The 17768-nt window shown below is 42.3% G+C and overlaps 1 protein-coding gene across 2 annotated transcripts; it reads right to left on the bottom strand.

Moving 5' to 3' along the window:
- Nucleotides 1–226: 226 nt before the first annotated feature.
- Nucleotides 227–15444, bottom strand: LOC109690872 (zinc finger protein 354A). 2 transcript variants are annotated; one of them, XM_074057338.1, is made up of 7 exons: nucleotides 15247–15444; nucleotides 14685–14819; nucleotides 14281–14366; nucleotides 12885–12899; nucleotides 8965–9091; nucleotides 8456–8554; nucleotides 227–2460 (listed from the first exon to the last, which is right to left on the bottom strand). In XM_074057338.1, exons 2-7 carry the CDS (start codon nucleotides 14767–14769, stop codon nucleotides 941–943), a joined length of 1932 nt encoding a protein of 643 aa, XP_073913439.1. In that variant the 5' UTR covers nucleotides 14770–14819; nucleotides 15247–15444; the 3' UTR covers nucleotides 227–940. The 2 variants fall into 2 exon arrangements, with proteins under 2 accessions (XP_073913439.1, XP_073913440.1); XM_074057339.1 differs by lacking the exon at nucleotides 12885–12899 and having other exon boundaries at nucleotides 8456–8551.
- Between the last annotated feature and the right edge of the window lie 2324 nt (nucleotides 15445–17768).

Raw genomic sequence — 17768 nt, 5'->3', positions numbered from 1 at the left:
CATAAAGATGTTGCTCTAGGCACTAAATCTGCTAAACTTTTGCATTTTGTTGTGGATTTAAAAACATTTAGTAGCTTTAAATTTGAAATAATTGCCTGTTTTCATATTTAACTACATAGACGACAGCTCACAGGATAATAGTACATTCTCATAATAATTTCAAAGCAATAAAAATTTTGACAACAAAATTAGGAACTGAGTAGAAAAACCCCCTATTTCACAGCAATTACTGGAACAACAAAGAGAACAGATTTTTATTTTTCTTTTTAAATGAAATCCATGCAGAACATTCGAGATAAGGTTAGGAAAAGGATAAACTCCAGAGACTGAGAGGTAGTTTATAGTTCATTTTTATATTTGGTTTTGGTCCTTTTCTCTAAAAATGTATATATTTTTGATCCCTTCTTTAATATGCTATTAAAATGTAATAAAAATGTTATCAGTGTAGAGTTTGGTGCTTTTCTAAACAAGAAATCCAGAGCATATCTCCCTAACCCACTCAGATGTTTATCACAATTACATATGATATCTAGCATACACTGCTGTAGAGAGGAAAAACAAATGCCTTTTACTTTACAAATGCTCAGTCAATGTTTCTGATTGTGAATTCTTCATCTCAGGTTATTACTATTTTTTAAGTGGGGTCTTGTCATGTTGCCCACACTGGTGTTGAATTTGCAGGCTCAAGTGATCTTCCCACCTCAGTCTCCAGGAGTGTATCATTCTGCCCAGTTCTCAGGTACTTTTTAAAAGTGTCTGTCAGGCACGAACACTTTTCTCTTATTTATTACATAGTTTTCCCATGGGGTTTAATCTCTGATGAGAACTAAGTGATTATAGGGTTTTCTTTTTCATATCCATTACATTTAATATACCACTCTCAAGTACATATTTTCTGATGAACTTTGGCTTAAGGCTTTCACACATGCAAATCTGATTTCTAGGAGTCCTCTTCCACATGAATCTTATAGTGATTAGTAAGGGATGACCTGTGGTTGAAGAGTTTCCCACATGTGTTACATTCATAGGGTTTCTCTCCAGTATGAATTCTCTGATGTGCAATACGAGATGAGCTTTGTCTGAAAGTTTTCCCACATGTATTACATTTAAAGGGTTTCTCTCCCGTATGAATCCTCCGGTGCTGGATAAGAGCTGAACTTTGACCAAATGACATCCCACATTCCTCACATCGATATGGTTTCTCTCCAGTATGAATTCTCTGGTGGTTACTAAGGGAGGAGTTACACCTGAATGTTTTCCCACACTCATTACATTTATAGGGTCTCTCTCCAGTATGCATTCTCTGATGTTGAATGAGAGCCGAACTTTGTCTGAAGGCTTTCCCACACACTTTACATTTACATGGTTTCTCTCCGGTATGAATTCTCTCATGAATAATAAGTGTTGAGTGGGAACTTAGGGCTTTGCCACACTCATTACAATTATAAAACTTCTCACCAGTATGAATTATTCGATGTCTATTGAGTCGGGAAATAGAAGTGAAGCCCTTTCCACATTCATTACATCTATAGGGCTTTTCTCCAGTGTGGATTCTTTCATGTTGAATGAGTGATGCACTCTGACTGAAGGCTCTCCCACATTCACTGCATTTAAAAGGTTTCTCTCCAGTGTGAATTCTCTGATGATAGCGAAGGGAGGAGCTAGACTTAAAAGTGTTGCCACATTCGTTACACAAATAGGACTTCTTTCTGGAATGAATTCTTTGACCAGGAAGGGATGTGCTGCAACTAGATGCCTTCCTACCTGGATTATATTTATACGGATTTTCTCCAGCATGGATTTTCTGATGTATAAAAAGGCCTGACCTTCTGCCAAAGGATTTACCACATTCCTTACACCTATAGGATTTCTCTACAGTGTGGGTTCTTAGATGTTTATAAAGGGATGTGCTCAGAGTAAAAGCTTTCCCACATTCTTTACATATGTAGGGTTTCTCTCCAGTATGAGTTATTTGATGTTGAATAAGAGCTGAACTTTGGCTAAAGGCTTTTGAACATTCTTTACATTTAAATAATTTCTCTCCACTATGATTTTTCTCATGTTTACGAAGGGATGAAGTATTAATGAAAGTTTTCTCACACATGCTACATTTATAGCGTTTCTCTGTGATTTTTGGTTGGCTGGGTAAATTTGAATTCCGTTTGAAAGCATTTCCTTGTTTTTCACATTTTGGTGGTGTTTTTTCTCTGGGAATTATCTGTTGCCTAACAAGGACTGACTTTGGGCTGAAGTTTTGGCTAAATTCATTGTTTTTATGGCTTCTTTCTATGATCAAAGCAGTCTTACCCTGCTTTTTATCTAATTTGCCTTCATATATGCAAAGTTTTTTGGATTTCAAGTCCCAGGGTCCATTTCTTTTGGCTTTTTTCATTATCAGTTCCTGAAATGAAGAATCTGGTGTTTGTGTTGACTTTGTGGTTTTGTGACTGTGCATCCAACCTGAAGAGGGGAAAAAAAAAAAAAGAAACTGAAGATGTCTCATGTGATATAGAATTTGGCTACTGAGGCTAAATGTGTAGAATGACTGAATCTTTATGTTATTTAAATAAGGTCTTGGTCTCCAGTCAAAAAATAGCAAGAAGGGAAGAGGGAGAAGAGTTAGGCAGTATAAAAAATTAATCAATGGGGGAAGAAGTAGTAGAGTGAAGAAAACAAAGCAAACCCATTTAAAGAAGGTTGACAGAGAAGAGATTAAAAAGGGAGCAGGAGTTGGTAAATGGTATTAGAATCCAAAGCCCATGATGGACTCTAAAATTATCATTCTGAAGTTCCTCTTCTTTGTGTAATCATTCTTAATCTGTGAAGTCTGCCCTCTAAAGTCTCATGCCCCAATTCCTTTTTATCCTTGAGATTCAGTTCAAAAGTTAACTCTCTCTGAATCATTGCTTGACTCTTAACATCCACAGTCCTTTTCTCTTACTATAGCACTTACTAGAGTGTTAAATATATATTATGTACCTTTTTAATGTGCATATGTAGTGTATTATATTTATGTATCTTTCTTTTAAAAATTCGCTAGCGTATTATAATTCTAACAGGTACATTGTAACATTTCCAAGAGTGCTTACAATATATCTTAGTTAGATTCACCTCCTCCATCTTTCTCCTTTATCCCTCCTCACTCCCTTCTAAGGACAGTTTCAACAGGTCTTACTGTTTCATGTTCACACATGAATACATAGTACTTCCACCATATTTGCTCTCCTTTACCCTTTCCTTATGCCCTTCCCTCTCCTGCTGGTACCAACCCTGGATGGGACTTGTTTTAACTTCCTGTCCTTAGCCGGGTGCTGGTGTCTCACACATGTAATCCTAGCTACTCAGGAGGCAGAGATCAGGAGAATAAGGTTCGAAGCCAGCCCAGGCAAACAGTTCATGAGATACTATCTTGAAAAAACCCAACACAAAAAAAGAGCTGATGGAGTGGCTGGAGGTGTAGGCCTTAAGTTCAAGCCCCAGCACCACAAAAAACAAAAACAAAAACTTCCTGTCCTTCATTTTTAAAGAAATTTTTGTTTATGATAGGTATAGGGAGTTCCATTGTGACATTTATTTATTTATATATATATATATATATATATATATATATATATATATATATATATATACACATATATACATATTATACCCCAAATTGGTTCATCTCCTCCATTATTGTCCTTTCTTAGTCTCCTTTTTATGGTGATTTCAACTGGTTTGAATGTTCCATCTTCATACTTGTAGAGAAAATGCACTAACCATATTCATCTTCTTTACTTTCTTCATTAATCCTTCCCCCTTCATTACTGCCTTCCCCTTATCTTTCTACATATCTATTTCACTTAACTCTTCTAATGAACATAAATACTCTTCCCAAATATACTAGTGTGCATTAGCATCCAACAAATCCTCTTGATGGCATCCCAATTATATAAAAAAACTATTTTGTAAATCTTTCTTCATTGCTTATATATTCATAATTTGAAAAATGTCAAATAGCCTTACTTACACATTAATTTGTTTTACACACACACACACACACACACACACACGTCCTTATAGAAGCTGCCTTTCAGAACAGTACATCGATGATTGGGAGGTTTCAGAGCCAGTTCACACAGGAAGGCATTACTGAATTAATCTATACAGGTGCCACAAGGTAGGCATGAAGCCAAGAGTTGTAAGCTGGGAAGATAGCCTACTTATGCATCAAGGGAGGTGCTATGGTTTGAATCTGAAATGTTCCCCAAAGGCTCATGGGTTAAGGATTAGCTGCCAACTGATGGGCTTTGGGAAGTGATTGGATCATGAAGGCTCTGACCTAGCCAATGGATGAATCCAATGGGTTCATCATTTGATGGCATTATTGGAAGGTGATGGAAATTTTTGGGAAGGGGGTGTAGTTGGAGGAGTTAGGTCAGTGGGGACATGACCTGGGTTTCCTCTCTATGACAAAAAGTAAATAAATAAAAACCACAGAACTATCTTAAGAGCTTCCTAGGTAAACAACCAGGAAACACAAACGTGTGGTTGACTTCTGTGAACAACATTAAAAAAAAAAAAGACTTGGCTAGAGTGCAGTGAGCAAGAGGGAAAATGGTAAAATAAGACTGGAACATGTGGTGGGGACAATTCACATAAGGCCTCCTAGGTTGGACTTTGGAATATTATTCTAAGCATGATGGGAAGCCTCGGGGGATTATGTGCTCATTTGTACTGGCAACTGTTACAGACTAGACTGTACTCAGGCACAAGTGGAAGCAGGGAAAGGAGAGGCACCTTAGGAAGCCACTCTGGTTGTCTAGGTGAGACAAGGGGTGAGGTACAGATGACTTTATCAAGACACATTACAAAGAAAGTTGCTAATAGGACTGAGACTAATGGACTGACAGAGTGCTGAGAAGGAAAAATAAAAGTTAGGGATCATGCCTAGGTTCCTAAACTGAAAATGATGAATACTGATGCCAGTCATAGAGAAGGCAAAGACTAGGAAAAGGGCAAGTCTGGGTGGTAGCCTGTTTCAGATATTTGTGATGGTTGAGGTGTCCCAGTAGACACTGAGGGAAGACATTGAAATAGTCAGTTGTGTGTATTATTCTGAAGATCCAGGGAAAGAGTAGAGCTACAGATAGGCATGTGGGAGTCATTGGCATACAGATTTTATTTGAAGCCAAAGAACTGAAAGAAATCACTTGATCACTGCAACATTTAGGGTTATCAGAAGAGGACGGTGTTCCAGAAGCCAAAGAGAGAAAAAAAGAGCACCTTAGGGAGGAGTGAATGTTCAACTGTGGCAAATCTCTGAGGACTAAAAACCCTGACTATAGCAAATTAGAGGTTGCTTGAGACTCAATAATGGTGCTTTCAGTGAAATACAAGGTTTAATTAGTGGGCACACAGGAAACAAGGGGAGGTAGGAAAATAGAATCATCAAATGGAACATGCATTTGAAAAGTTTGTTTTAAAGGAGAATAAGGAAATAAGAAATGAGAGTTTTTATTTGTAATGGAAGTGATTACAGCTACAAGGGTCCATATCAGCTCTGATAAACTCATCTCAACTCTAAAGTGCCAATGTCTTAGTCCTAGTTGTGTTTTCCGCTAAAGCAGACATGTGTTATAGATTATGGACATCCTAACTGACTTCAATCACAGGTCTGAGCTACCCTGTGAACTAGGTTAAGACTTAAGTCAGAAGTTTATAGCCTAGAATGATCTTGCTAATAATGGCCAACACCCAATGAGTGCCTGCCATTAGGCCTAGATTCGCCAGGTAACAGCTGTTACTTCACTCAAGAATCCACTCACAGCTTCCCTCCATGACTGTCCTCAGAGCTGAGGAGGTGAGTTGATCAGGAGCCCCAGCCCCTCTCTGGACAGCTATGGACCTCAGTCCTGCTTCCTACTCATCTACTCTCATCCACACTCAGGAAAGGAGACTCACACATCCATCAGAGGCTTCCCAAGTAGGGCCCAGGGAAGGATTCTTTCTCATCTTTCTCTCATCTTTCCTGACAGACTCTGCTTCCCTACTGCCTGGTTCTGTTTACTTTGGAGTGGCCTCTGGCAGTTTCTATGCAATTAGTGTATTTCTTCCAAGTGAGGGTTAAGAAGATAGGACAGCTGTGGTTCCCACCTCAGAAACTCACTTTAGACACACAGAGCTCTCCCAGAAAGGGGGCCGCTGTTTGTAACACACTCCTACCTGGGCCTAGGTGTGAACAGCTATAGCTGAGGGTCTGGACCTGAGCCCAGCTCCAGGCTACTCCCAACACCTCAGCCCTGTGCAGGGTCTAAATTCCTGAGGCCAAATCCCATGGTGGGGTCTGGACTCAGCAGAATCTGGTCCTGCTGCTGTCTCCTGCTGACTTTTCTACACTTTTCCTGGTATTCCTTCTTCTGGGCCTAGAATCATTCTCCACATGCTCAGGCCTTCCTTGGGGAAGCCTCGGCTGAGGCTGCCTTCCTGTCCCGGGCTCTCTCAGTACTTTGTGTCTTTCCCTTTGGTGCTCATTAGAATTTGCAATTCTGTGTGTATTTGGTGTCCTCCAGTTCTCCCAATTGGACCATGAGCTCTACAAGGGCAGGACTGGTCTTGTTCTGGTGATGCCCAGCAGAGTATTTATGAAGGCATGGCTAAGGGGCAGACCAGGGTCTGAGCCTAGGTCCTCCAGTGAGGGCCTCTCCCACTAAACAAACTTCAGTTCCCAGTGGCCACCTCTCCCATTTCTCTCTGCTGACCCTTCATCTCAGGCTCACTCATGGATTCTCTTCCTTAAGCACCTTGCAAATGCAGTTTCCAGGGATTCTGTCCTCTGCTCTGTTCCCTCACCTGGTCAGCGCAAGGCTGCAAATGCCACTTCCACCACGAGCGCTCCCCGAGCTCCAACACCATCTACCTTATGTGATTGTCAACAGCGATGTCTACACAAGTATTTCATTCATGTCTCAAATGAAAACAATCTCACACCAACTTCCCTCTATGCCCTTATCAAACTGGCTCCTCCTCATTCCCTTTGAGACCTGGGGCCTTGGTCCAGGCCCTACTAGCTTCTTGCCTACATTCCTGCAACAGTTCTGTGAGGCTCTGCACCTCTAGCTTTGCCTCATTAAATCTACCCTCCTGATGCCCCCAAAGTGACTCTTCTTTACATTCACATCACATACAGATTTCAGGAATATAATATGCTTTACAGGCAACTAAAGTCCTCTTTCATTGGACTCAATTCTAAAAGTAACTTAGTGTTACTAGCTAAAGTGTGTCCTCCTCACCTTTCTCTCTGTGCTCACATGCATATTACACATAAAAACACACATAAAACATAAATGGTGCTCTGTAACTTGTTTTACTTCTTAACATACCTTGGAGCTCTGTCCACATTTAGTGTTCTTTCTTTCTTTCTCTTTTTTTTTTTTTTTTTTTTTGTGGCACTGGGGTTTGAATTCAGGGCCTCATGCTTGCTAGGCAGGCACTCTACCACTTGAGTCACTCCACCAGCCTGTTCTTTCATTTTAAGTTTGGTGATGTAGGCCAGAGTAAGGACATATCAACTTCTCTAGCTGTTTTATTAAAGGACATTTAAACTGTTTCTGATTCAGATCAGTGTCTCTAAATTACCAAAGATTACATAATGCTATATTTAAATTTCTCAAGGGCAAAATAGTTTCTGCCAGGTACCAAGGGGGTTGGGGGGGAGAGGGAGGGCGTGGGGTGGGTGGTAAGGGAGGGAGTGGGGAGAAATGACCCAAACATTGTATGTACATATGAATAAAAAAAAAAAATTCCTCAAATAGTTCCAGTTATCCATGGGACAGTTCAAATCTCTTAGAACTGCACTGAAGCACTTACAATGTGGCCCTTACATAGCCTTCCAATATCACTCCCTTTCTCATCTCCTTTTTCCATACAGATCCTGAGCTTCAACCAGAATGAATTACTTGAAATCCCTTCACTACATTATGTTTTTTGAATGACTACATAAAAATGCAACCTTCCTCAGAAAGAACAAGAAAACAGATACTGAGAGATGTATTTGAGAAGTGGTTATGAGAGAATGAGAAGCTCATGTCTAGGAGCCTGGGCTTTCCCTTCCCCAACACTTTTTTTTTGTTTTGGTCAGTGCTGGGGATTAAACCTAGGGCCTTGCACATTGCACACATCTCCAGACTCCATCATTTCTTCTTTTTTGCAGTACTTGGGGACTGAACCTAGGGCATCACACTTTCTAGGCAAATGCTCCACAACTTGAGTCATGTCCCCAAGCCCTTTTATTTTTGAAATAGGGTCTTGCTAACTTTTGCCCAGGCTGGCCTCAAACTCATGATCCTCTTGCCTCTACCTCCTAAGTAGCTGGGATTTCAGGCATGTACCCCCATCACTTCTTGAGGGCTGACAATTTGAGGAAGTTTCGCAACCAACTCACTAATGAACCAGACTGGCGCACCCTCTCACTCACCGAGAGTGGAATCTCCAGGTCTTTCCTTCTCTGCCCTCCAGGGATCTTCGCCTTGTTGCAACAGGGAGATCACCTTGGGTTTGGTAAATGGGAGTCCTCCTCATAGATAAAATAAACAAATAAAACCCAAAAGACTAAGAGTTATAGAGATCATATGTACTCTGCAAAGCCTAAAATATTTACTACCTGGCCCTTCATAGAAAAAGTTTGCTGACTTCTAGAAAAGGCAAGTGGGAAAGGTAAGTCCATAGGCTGAATGTAGCCCTCTGCAGACAGATGAACAAACCAACCACAGAACAATACCACGTCTCCCACTTCTGTACATGTGGCAGTTCCATGCTTATAAGCTGTATGCTTTCACTATTTTTTTTTTTTAAAGAGATCTGATTGGTATAATCCTAAGGCAACATTCAGCTAAACTCTTATGATGACCCACAGCTTTTGTTCAGGGAAGGAGGCGCTGACAGCTCCCATTTCTGAATTCTGTATCTACAGGGGAATTTCCTTACCTAGTGCAGCCAGGTGACTGTAGTTCTCCAGCATCACCTCCCGGTACAAGCTTCTCTGAGAAAGATCCAGCTTTTTCCACTCATCTCGAGTGAAGCACACAGCCACATCTTCAAATGTCACTGACACCTGCAAAGATAAACTATTCCAGCTCACCCAGAACCAGTCCTTATATAGTGGGGGAGGTGGACAGGCTACCATGAAATGCTGCTCATGACATTCAAGATGCTGAAGGGTCCCGGTCATTGTTTAACGAATATTTGACCAGTGACAAATACACACTGACAGCATCAAACATAAAAAAAAACTGGCTATTAGAGTTTGGACCTGGAGTGTCTCCTAAAGTTCTGTGTATTAAAGGCTTGGTCCACAGCCTATGGGACCCTGGATGGCGGTGGAACCTTTAGAAGGTGGGACCTAGTGAAAGAAAGTTAAGGGGTGTGCCCTTGAGGAAGATAGAGACCTAGCCCCTATCTTTCCTGTACGTTGCTTCCTGGCCATCATAAGACGAACAGCTTGCTCTGCTGTACACTATCTGCAACAATGCACTGCCTTAGCACAGGCCAAAAGGCAACAGGGTCAAGCAACCCTGGACTGAAATCATGAACCAAAATAAACATTTCCTCCTAAGTTGATTATCTCAGGTATTTTGCCAATGTGATGAAATGACTAACCTTGTGTTAGCCATTATGACATATGAGTAGGGGGGGTTCTGATGAAGATTTGGTAATATGTATTATAAGGCTTAGAAATGTATTTTTTAACTCATCAATGGTAACCAACAATTCCTAAAATTACATGTACAATGATACTTATGGTATTTGTAACAGTGAAAAAGTCACTTAAATACTCACTAGTTGAAGATTAGGTTGAATAACTTAAGACATTGCTTCCTCAGGCTTGAGGACAGTAATTATGAACATTAAAATGGAAATCAGTTATTGAATGCTAATCTTCGGTGTATAATCAATTTAATCTTCACCATAATCCTATGAAGAAGGTGCTACTATGGTCTACATTCTACACAGGAAAAAAACCAGAATCACACAGGAGTAGAAATCTGCCCAAGTCACACAGCTGGCCAGTGTTAGCAGTGGACTCTCATTGGTCTTCCTAGGTCCCATTCTGTGTGTGTGTGTGTGTGTGTCTGTGCATGTGCGACTAGGGTCTGAACCCAGGGCTTCCATTTGCAAAGCAGGTGCTATGCTTGAGTCACACTCCCAGTCCATTTCACTCTGCTTATTTTGGAGATAGGGGTTCTTGTGAACTATTTGCCAGGCCTGGCCTCAAATTGCAATCCTCTTGATCTCAGCCACCCAAGTAGCTAGGATTACAGGCATGAGTCACCAGCACCCATTCTTAACCAATCTGCAATTTGTCTCGCAATTCCTACTTCATAGGTTCATATATAAATGAGGTAATGTATATATGGAGCTGAAGTTCTCTGAAGAAGTTGCATTTGTATTAGAGATCCTGCAGATTGTCTGACCTCAGTTCAGTAGAACATCATGATTGTGGGAAATGGGCCTTTACAAAAATGGCCATTTACTTTACTTTTGTATGTGACCTAACATTCTCCTATTAGGAAAGCCTCTTGGAATGTACAGCTAAGCTAACAGTATTCCACCTCCCACCAACCCCCAGGCTAAGAATGCTGTAATATAACATCTGCTATCTACAGAAAAGACTTCCCTCCTTGGCTATAGTGTCTACCTATGTATTCATTATGTTTTGATTTGTGATGTCCTTTGTTCTTTGAGTAAAAATTCATGTAACGACTTTCACAGCTGAAGCACATCATTAAGGGTAACTTGAATCTATGTTCCAAGACCACGATCACCCAAATTTAGCTTAGAAAAAACTATTTTCTTCTTTCTCTTTTTCTTTTTTATGGTGGTACTGGGGTTTGAACATAGGGTCTTGCACTTGCTAGGCAACTGTTCTACCACTCTTCCACTTGAGTCATGCCTCTGGTCCTATTCTCTGATTTCCTTTAAAGTAGATTGTTATTTTGTGCTACATAAACAATGGAGATGGATAGCAATGGTGGTTGCTCAATAATTAATGTGAATGTATGTACTTAAAATGCCACTGAATTACAATCCAAAAGGGGTTAAAATGGTAAGTTATAAGGTATGTACATCTTACCACAATAAAAAAGTTTAAAGTGACAAAATACACACATACATATACACATGAATAAATATATATAGAAAGTGATTCTGATGGATACACACCAAAGGACTGCCAGTGATCGTCTCCAGATGTTGCAGCAAGGGTAATTGTACTTTGTTTTTTGCACATGTGTATTGTGAAATACGTATTTGTTCTTCATTCCATTTCACAGCACAGCTCCTAAAATCTTTATAGAGTGGTGTCTTTTTGTATGCTAATGCCGGGGCTCCTAGATAAGCTCAGGATATGATTTGCTCAGTCATGCATCTGTAATGAAGCCTCCATAAAACCCAGACAGACAGGATTCTTCTAAGAGCTGAACCCATGGATGTTCTTGAAGATTCACATCATATAGCCAGAAAGGGCTTGGAAACTCTGCTCCTCTTCCCCCACACCTCACTCTATACATCTTTTCACCTGTGTCCTATATAATATCTTTTATAATAAGCCAGTAAATGTGTTTCCCTGAGCTGGAATGCGTTCTGTGAGCTACTCCAGAGACGGCTGTGGGAATCCTGACTTACAGCCAGTTGGTCAGCCCAGACTTGCAACTGTTGTCTGAAGTGGGGGCAGTCTTGTGGAGCTGTGCCCCCAACCTGTGGGATCTGAGACTGACTCTACTTGAATTGAACTGAATTCAGTTACAGGATACCAGCTGGGGGTCACTTCTGCAGCATTTCTTGCTTGGTTGATGAAGAAAATCACCCACACTCCTGCCAAAAGACTGTTGTGAGAATATAGTGGTAAAAAAATGAATTTGTTTTTCTATTCATATGTATGTTTTTAACCTCTGAAATTTTTACCAACAGCGTACAATACATTGTGATACAAAAGATAATTTACTAGCTATGAAGGGAATGTAAGAAATGATCTTTGCTCTCAAAGAATTTGCAGTCCAATTGGCAGTTAAGGAAAATGCATGAAATTATTTGAGTGATGAAAGATAGTTTTGCAGGGGCTGGGAATATAGCTCAGTGATATAGCATATGCCTGGCATGCAAGAGACCCTGGGTTTGAGGTGTAGGTGGACAGGTAGAACCATACACTATCTATTCAATTCTCATTTTAGAGACAAGGAACAGAAACAAGGGTAGGCAAGACACCGGCTTACATGCTTTACAAAGCAGCTGTAGGACCATAACTGAAGTTTTCCAATCCTGACCCCAGCACTTCTGTTTTCTCTTTCTGGTCTTAAACTTCGCATCATTGAATTTTATACTCCAGGCTGCATGGTACTGACACATGGACAGCAGACACAGATAGAGAGATGAAGGGTCTGGGCAGGAGAGCAACTTGGCTCTCTTGAATGGAATGGGAAAGCCTCAAAGCAAACACAGCAACCTAAACATGCATTTGAGTGGCTATGGTCTCAAAAAATCAAACTGATCCAAAGATAATACTGCTTTGCTAATGTGCCTTGGGAACATGTGCCCAGGTCCACGCTCTGAAAGATGTAGTAGAGGAGAGCTGGATGGTCTAATAATGGACTGAGGACCAGATGCACCTGAACATGAACTTGGGTTACTTGACTTCTTGGAACCTTGGTTTCCTCGTATGTATGTAGAACGAGTATGTTTTATTCACCTTTTAATTACTATACCAAATACCTGAGATAATCAATTTATGAAAAGGTTTATTTTGACTCACAGTTTTGGAGGTTTCAGTCCATGATTGGTTTGCTCTGATGCTTTAGGCTTATGGGGAGACAGCACATCATAGTGGGAGTGTGAGGAAGAAACACATTTACCTTGAGGCTGGGAAGCTAAAGAAAAAAGGATGAGGCTAGTATCCTCTTCAAGGACATACTCCCCAGTGACCTAATTTCCTCCTACTTGGCCCCACCAACTCCCTGTAGTGCCATGGGCTCAAGACCAAGCCTTTAACACACTGGCCTTTGGGGGACATTTAAATCCAATCACAGCAGGGACACTGCCATGCTATTGTGAGAAAGAGCAATAACAAATAAAAAGCCCTTAGTGCATTCCGTGCATGCTGGAGGCTCACTAAACATTCAGTGTCAGTGTTAGATGAAGAACAGTAGAGAAAGGACAAGTATTTTCTGGGTCCTGGAACACTGTAAAGTAGTTTCTATTTGTTTCTGTTGTATGTTTTTCTTTTGCCATGCCAGGGATTGAACCCAGGATCCTGCATATGCTAGGAAAGCACTCTGACACTGAATCATACCTCCAGCCCTTAGCAGTTTCTATGAAATATTAGTAATATAGTATCCTTCAATCACATGTTGCATGTTGAATGGTCACTATGTGCCTGGCCCTGAGCTAAACACTTTCCATGCACTAACTCATGTCATTCCCTCATCTACCCTAGGAGATAGGCACTGATTTTTATAGGTGAGGAAACTGATAGACAAAGAAGTGGAGTTATTTGCCCAAAGGCCACAAACAGCAACAGAGGAGAGGGGTTAAAACCATCTGTCTGACTTGAGAGCCCCACTTCCTAACCACTGTGTGCACTGCTTCTCTGCCATTGACAGCTCATGAAATCCTCCTGTGCCTTCCTGGGGAGTCTTCTCTTTGCTCCTGGAGTAAGAGTCCTCTCCTATTGTGTCCCCTGCTATCATAGGCCTACTCATCGTCTCACCTGGATGGGGCGGCCTCCCCAGTCCCCCAACATAAAGATGAAAATGGCAGATCAAAGTCATTTTTTACAAGAGTGGCAGAGGCAAAGCATATGATCTATAAAGTGAAGTGGAGAAAAAACTAAAAACTAGGGGCTGCAAAACCTGGGGGCGGCACCACGAAGATTCTCAGGAGGAAAGAGAAAAAGAAAAGCATTCTTGCCAGGGGCACAGAGAGACATGGCTGAGTGAAGGTGGCAGGGTCAGAATGAAATTTTCCCAGGTGTTTATGTTTGTCTGTCCATAGTGATGAAAAGACACCTGACATCTTACCTGTCAAATTAGTAATGACACAACAGATTGAGATTAGCGAACAGAAATGAACACTAGACATGGGTATATCCCATGCAGAATCCACCACCTAGGAGGGTGGACCAACTCTTCCTCCATAAAAAAGATGGACTCCAAATGTTGGTGAAGGTTGTATTGGGTAGACAGCTTCCAATAAGTTGAGAAAAAAAACTCCATCTCCATCCACTAAGAACTGAGAAGGCAATGAGCTCACCTGAGACTGTGCTTCCCTTTGCTCAGGAGCCATGTCCTCTGAGCTCTTCCCCCAAGGATGACTGCAGTGTCCCTCAGAGGCTGGATCTAAGAGAAGAAAAAAGGATCAGGAGGAAGCCCTTTTTGCTTTAGGCCACTCAGGATCAGCAGCTGTCAAATCCTTTTCATCACCCCAGAATGACTCCAGGGGACTTCAGAGAGGAAGCTGGGAGTGGACAGGACCAGGGAAGGGCTACCCATGCTGGCCCAGGCCCCCACTCTTCTGGGCTCAGGGAATCTCCAAGAGCAACACTAGGAGGGGACCCTGGACTCCATCACTGAGACTCACCCCAAGCCAGGCACTGCCTTACACTGTTTGGCGCCCACACTTTATAGATCAGGAAACTGAGAGCAGAGTGCCGTCACCTGTCCCCATGGTCACAGCCAGTGAGAAGTCACAGGACTCCAAGCCCGCACCCTGAGCAACGGCTTTAGTCTCACGGTCTTCCATGCCACAATCTTCCTCAGCCTCAAGCTTCGCCCACCCAATTTCTCTGCCTCCTGCAAATGAATCCATTTCCAGGATTTTGAAGAAAACCCTCCCAGAAACGGGGAACGGTGGCTTCCCCATGCCCGGCGGGGACCGGCCCAGAAAAGGAAGACCTGGTTCTGGTTCTGGTCCTGGCGCCTGGCTCCCCGGGGAGGACCGCGTTTCCCACGCGTGACCGCGGCCGCGGCCGCTCCAAGTCGGCAGCGCGGGCAGGGAACGCGCCGGGACGGGGCTCAGGAGGCGGGAGGCTGCGCTGGGGCGAACCGGGACCGAGCGCCGACCGCACACGTCCAGGCGGCGTCGCGGACGGCGAGAGCTCGGGGTTCCACCGCGCCCACAAAGGCCTCTCAGCGCTTCAATGGGCCGGGTCTCCGCCCGCATCCTCCCAAGGCCCGGGTCCGCCTCCAGCAATCCCCCGCCCCGCCACCACTCACCTACCTGGGTTCGGGGGTCCGAGTGGCCGGGACTCGGCGGTCGGACTCCACAGGCAAGAGGCTCTGAAACTGCGCCGCCCGCCGGTCTCCTGGTGTCAGGGCTCTGCCTGCGCGACCTCAGGCATGGGAGCCGCACCCTCGAGGCGGACACTTGGCGGCCCTGGAGGTACACGAGGGGTGGGTCTGGCACCGGTAGGGGGCCGCTAAGGCCTCTGGGAAATGCAGTCCACGCGAGGACCAGCGCCTTCTGGGAAGTGTAGTTCCCCACATTTGCCTGGAGGAGGTGGGGGCGGGTTACTTGCTCAAGCCTCGGGAAGGCTCCTCCTGAGTTTGTGCACTTGAGCCACTCCCCTAGTCTTATGTATATATATATGTGTATATATATATATATATTTTTTTTTTCTTTTTTTGGGCGGTGGTTTTGAACTCAGGGCTTCTTGTTTCTTGTTTGCCAGGAAGGCGCTGTAACATTTGAGCCATTCTGCCAGCCTTGCAGGTGTCTTTTTGAAGATTGTTCTCTAAACGTCCTTGAACTTGAATTGCTGGATTAAGAAAAGGTAGAGCTGTCACACATTTAAGTACACTACCGGATTTTCTTCCTGAAAGATTTTTCAATTTCTGTTTCCATGACCGCTTGCTGGCGATATGTGCCTCGTGCTCCCACCCACTCTGCATTTTCTTTTAAGGCTTTTGTTTAATGAAGCAAATAGTTACTTTGTTTGAATATGTTATGTTAAGAACTTGTGAAATTAGATGTAATAAAAATGTTTTTATATGTAGTTTTATTTACTTGAAAAATTAAATGTGCTATATATTTGTTCATCATTTACATACTTTCTGACGTTTAATTGCCTGTATAGGTACTATGTTAGTTTTCCATTGTTGTAATACATGCTTTGAATACATACTTTGGTTAATTAACTTACAAGATAAAAGTTTTATTTTTAGGTCTCACAGTTTTGGAGGTTCCAGTCTGTGGCCAATGTCCCTATTACTTTTGGTCCTGTAGCAAGGCAGCACAACATGGTTGGGAGCTTGTGGTGGATGAAGCTGCTCAAATAGTGGCTAGGATGCAAGAGAAGAGACCAGAGTCCCTCATTCCTCTTCCAGCACACCCCCCCAATGATGGGAAGATCTCCTGCTAAACTCCATGCCTTCTAATACTGCCTGAAGCTGGGGACCAGGCCTTTAACACAGGGGCCTTTGGAAGACATTCTAGATCCAAGCTTGTTATGGTTTGGGTATGAAGAGTCCCAATGGTCTTCCAATGGGCTCTGTATTGATAGTTTGGTTCCTGGTTCGTGGAACTATTTTGGGAGGTGGTGGAAACTTTAGGAGATGGACATAGGGAAGGAAGTAGGTCACTGGGGATGTGTCTGTCATTGGGGCTGCACCTTGTCCTGGGCCTCTCTCTGTCTCTGCTTCCTGTCTGAAGTGAACAGCCTCTGTCACATGCCCTGCCTCACCACAGACCCAGAATCAATGGCACCCTGAGCTATGGACTGAAACCTCTGACACCATGAATCAAAACAAATCCTTCCCTGAAGTTGTTTATGCTAAATATTTTATCATAGTGATGACAATTCTGACTAACACAAAACTGTAGCAGATACAATTCCTACTGAAGTGTTCAAATTTGAATTTTCATTTTGAAATACTATGTATGTATAATTTTTAAAAGGGAATAGTCCTTTGTTGTTTACTCTATGAAAATTATGTATGTATTCACTTTAAAAAAAACCTTGCACAAATTGTAGAATGAAGAAACATGTAATAAAGAAATAAAGCCAGCATTGAATCATAAATGCTCATTTCTCATACTATTTAAAATGTTAATATATACAGAAAGCCAATAAGAACATAGGGTACAATATAGCATATGATTATAAAGAGAAAACCCATCCACCCAAGTTGAGAAGTAGACTCATATTATTAACGCTCGGTATTTCCTTCTAATTTTTCATTTTTTTGAGGTATTGGGGTTTGAACTGAGAGCTTTATACTTACTAGGTAGGAGCTCTGCTGCCTGAGCCATACCTTCACCCAGTTCTTCCTTCTAATTACAGCTGATGTCACAACTTGCAGTCTGGGGTTGGCCTCACACAAAAATGCAATATCCTATCCAAAAAATACCTAAAACAAAAAAGGGCTTGGGGCTTAGATCAAGTGGTAACGCATCTCTCTGCCTGGCAAGTGTGAGGCCTTGAGTTCAAATCCCATTGCCAGCATAAAAGGAAGAATGAAACAATTTAAAAATAATATTGAACTAAATTAAATAGAAAACAAAAATAATGTCAATGATAAAAGCGAGAGCACACAAGGGAGGGGTGAGGATAGGTAAGACACCTAAAAAATTAGCTAGCATTTGTTGCCCTTAACACAGAGAAACTAAAGCAGATACCTTAAAAGCAACTGAGGCCAATAGGAAAAGGGGACCAGGAACTAGAGAAAAGGTTAGATCAAAAAGAATTAACCTAGAAGGTAACACACACGCACAGGAAATTAATATGAGTCAACTCGCTGTAT

This window comes from Castor canadensis, chromosome 16 (genome assembly GCF_047511655.1).
Source record: "Castor canadensis chromosome 16, mCasCan1.hap1v2, whole genome shotgun sequence".
In the NCBI taxonomy this organism is placed as follows: domain Eukaryota; kingdom Metazoa; phylum Chordata; class Mammalia; order Rodentia; family Castoridae; genus Castor; species Castor canadensis.
Note: the sequence above shows the minus strand (reverse complement) of the source record. Positions and strands in the feature narration are given on the sequence as shown.

Excerpts from the sequence above, each read along its gene's own strand:
- LOC109690872 (XM_074057338.1), bottom strand. The coding sequence starts at position 14,769 with ATGGAAGACCGTGAGACTAAAGCCGTTGCTCAGGGTGCGGGCTTGGAG. Across the intron at positions 8,555-8,964 it reads CAGTCACCTGGCTGCACTAG|GAGGACTCCCATTTACCAAA; the intron begins GTAAGGAAATTC and ends TTTATCTATGAG. Across the intron at positions 2,461-8,455 it reads ACCTGGAGATTCCACTCTCG|GTTGGATGCACAGTCACAAA; the intron begins GTGAGTGAGAGG and ends TCCCCTCTTCAG.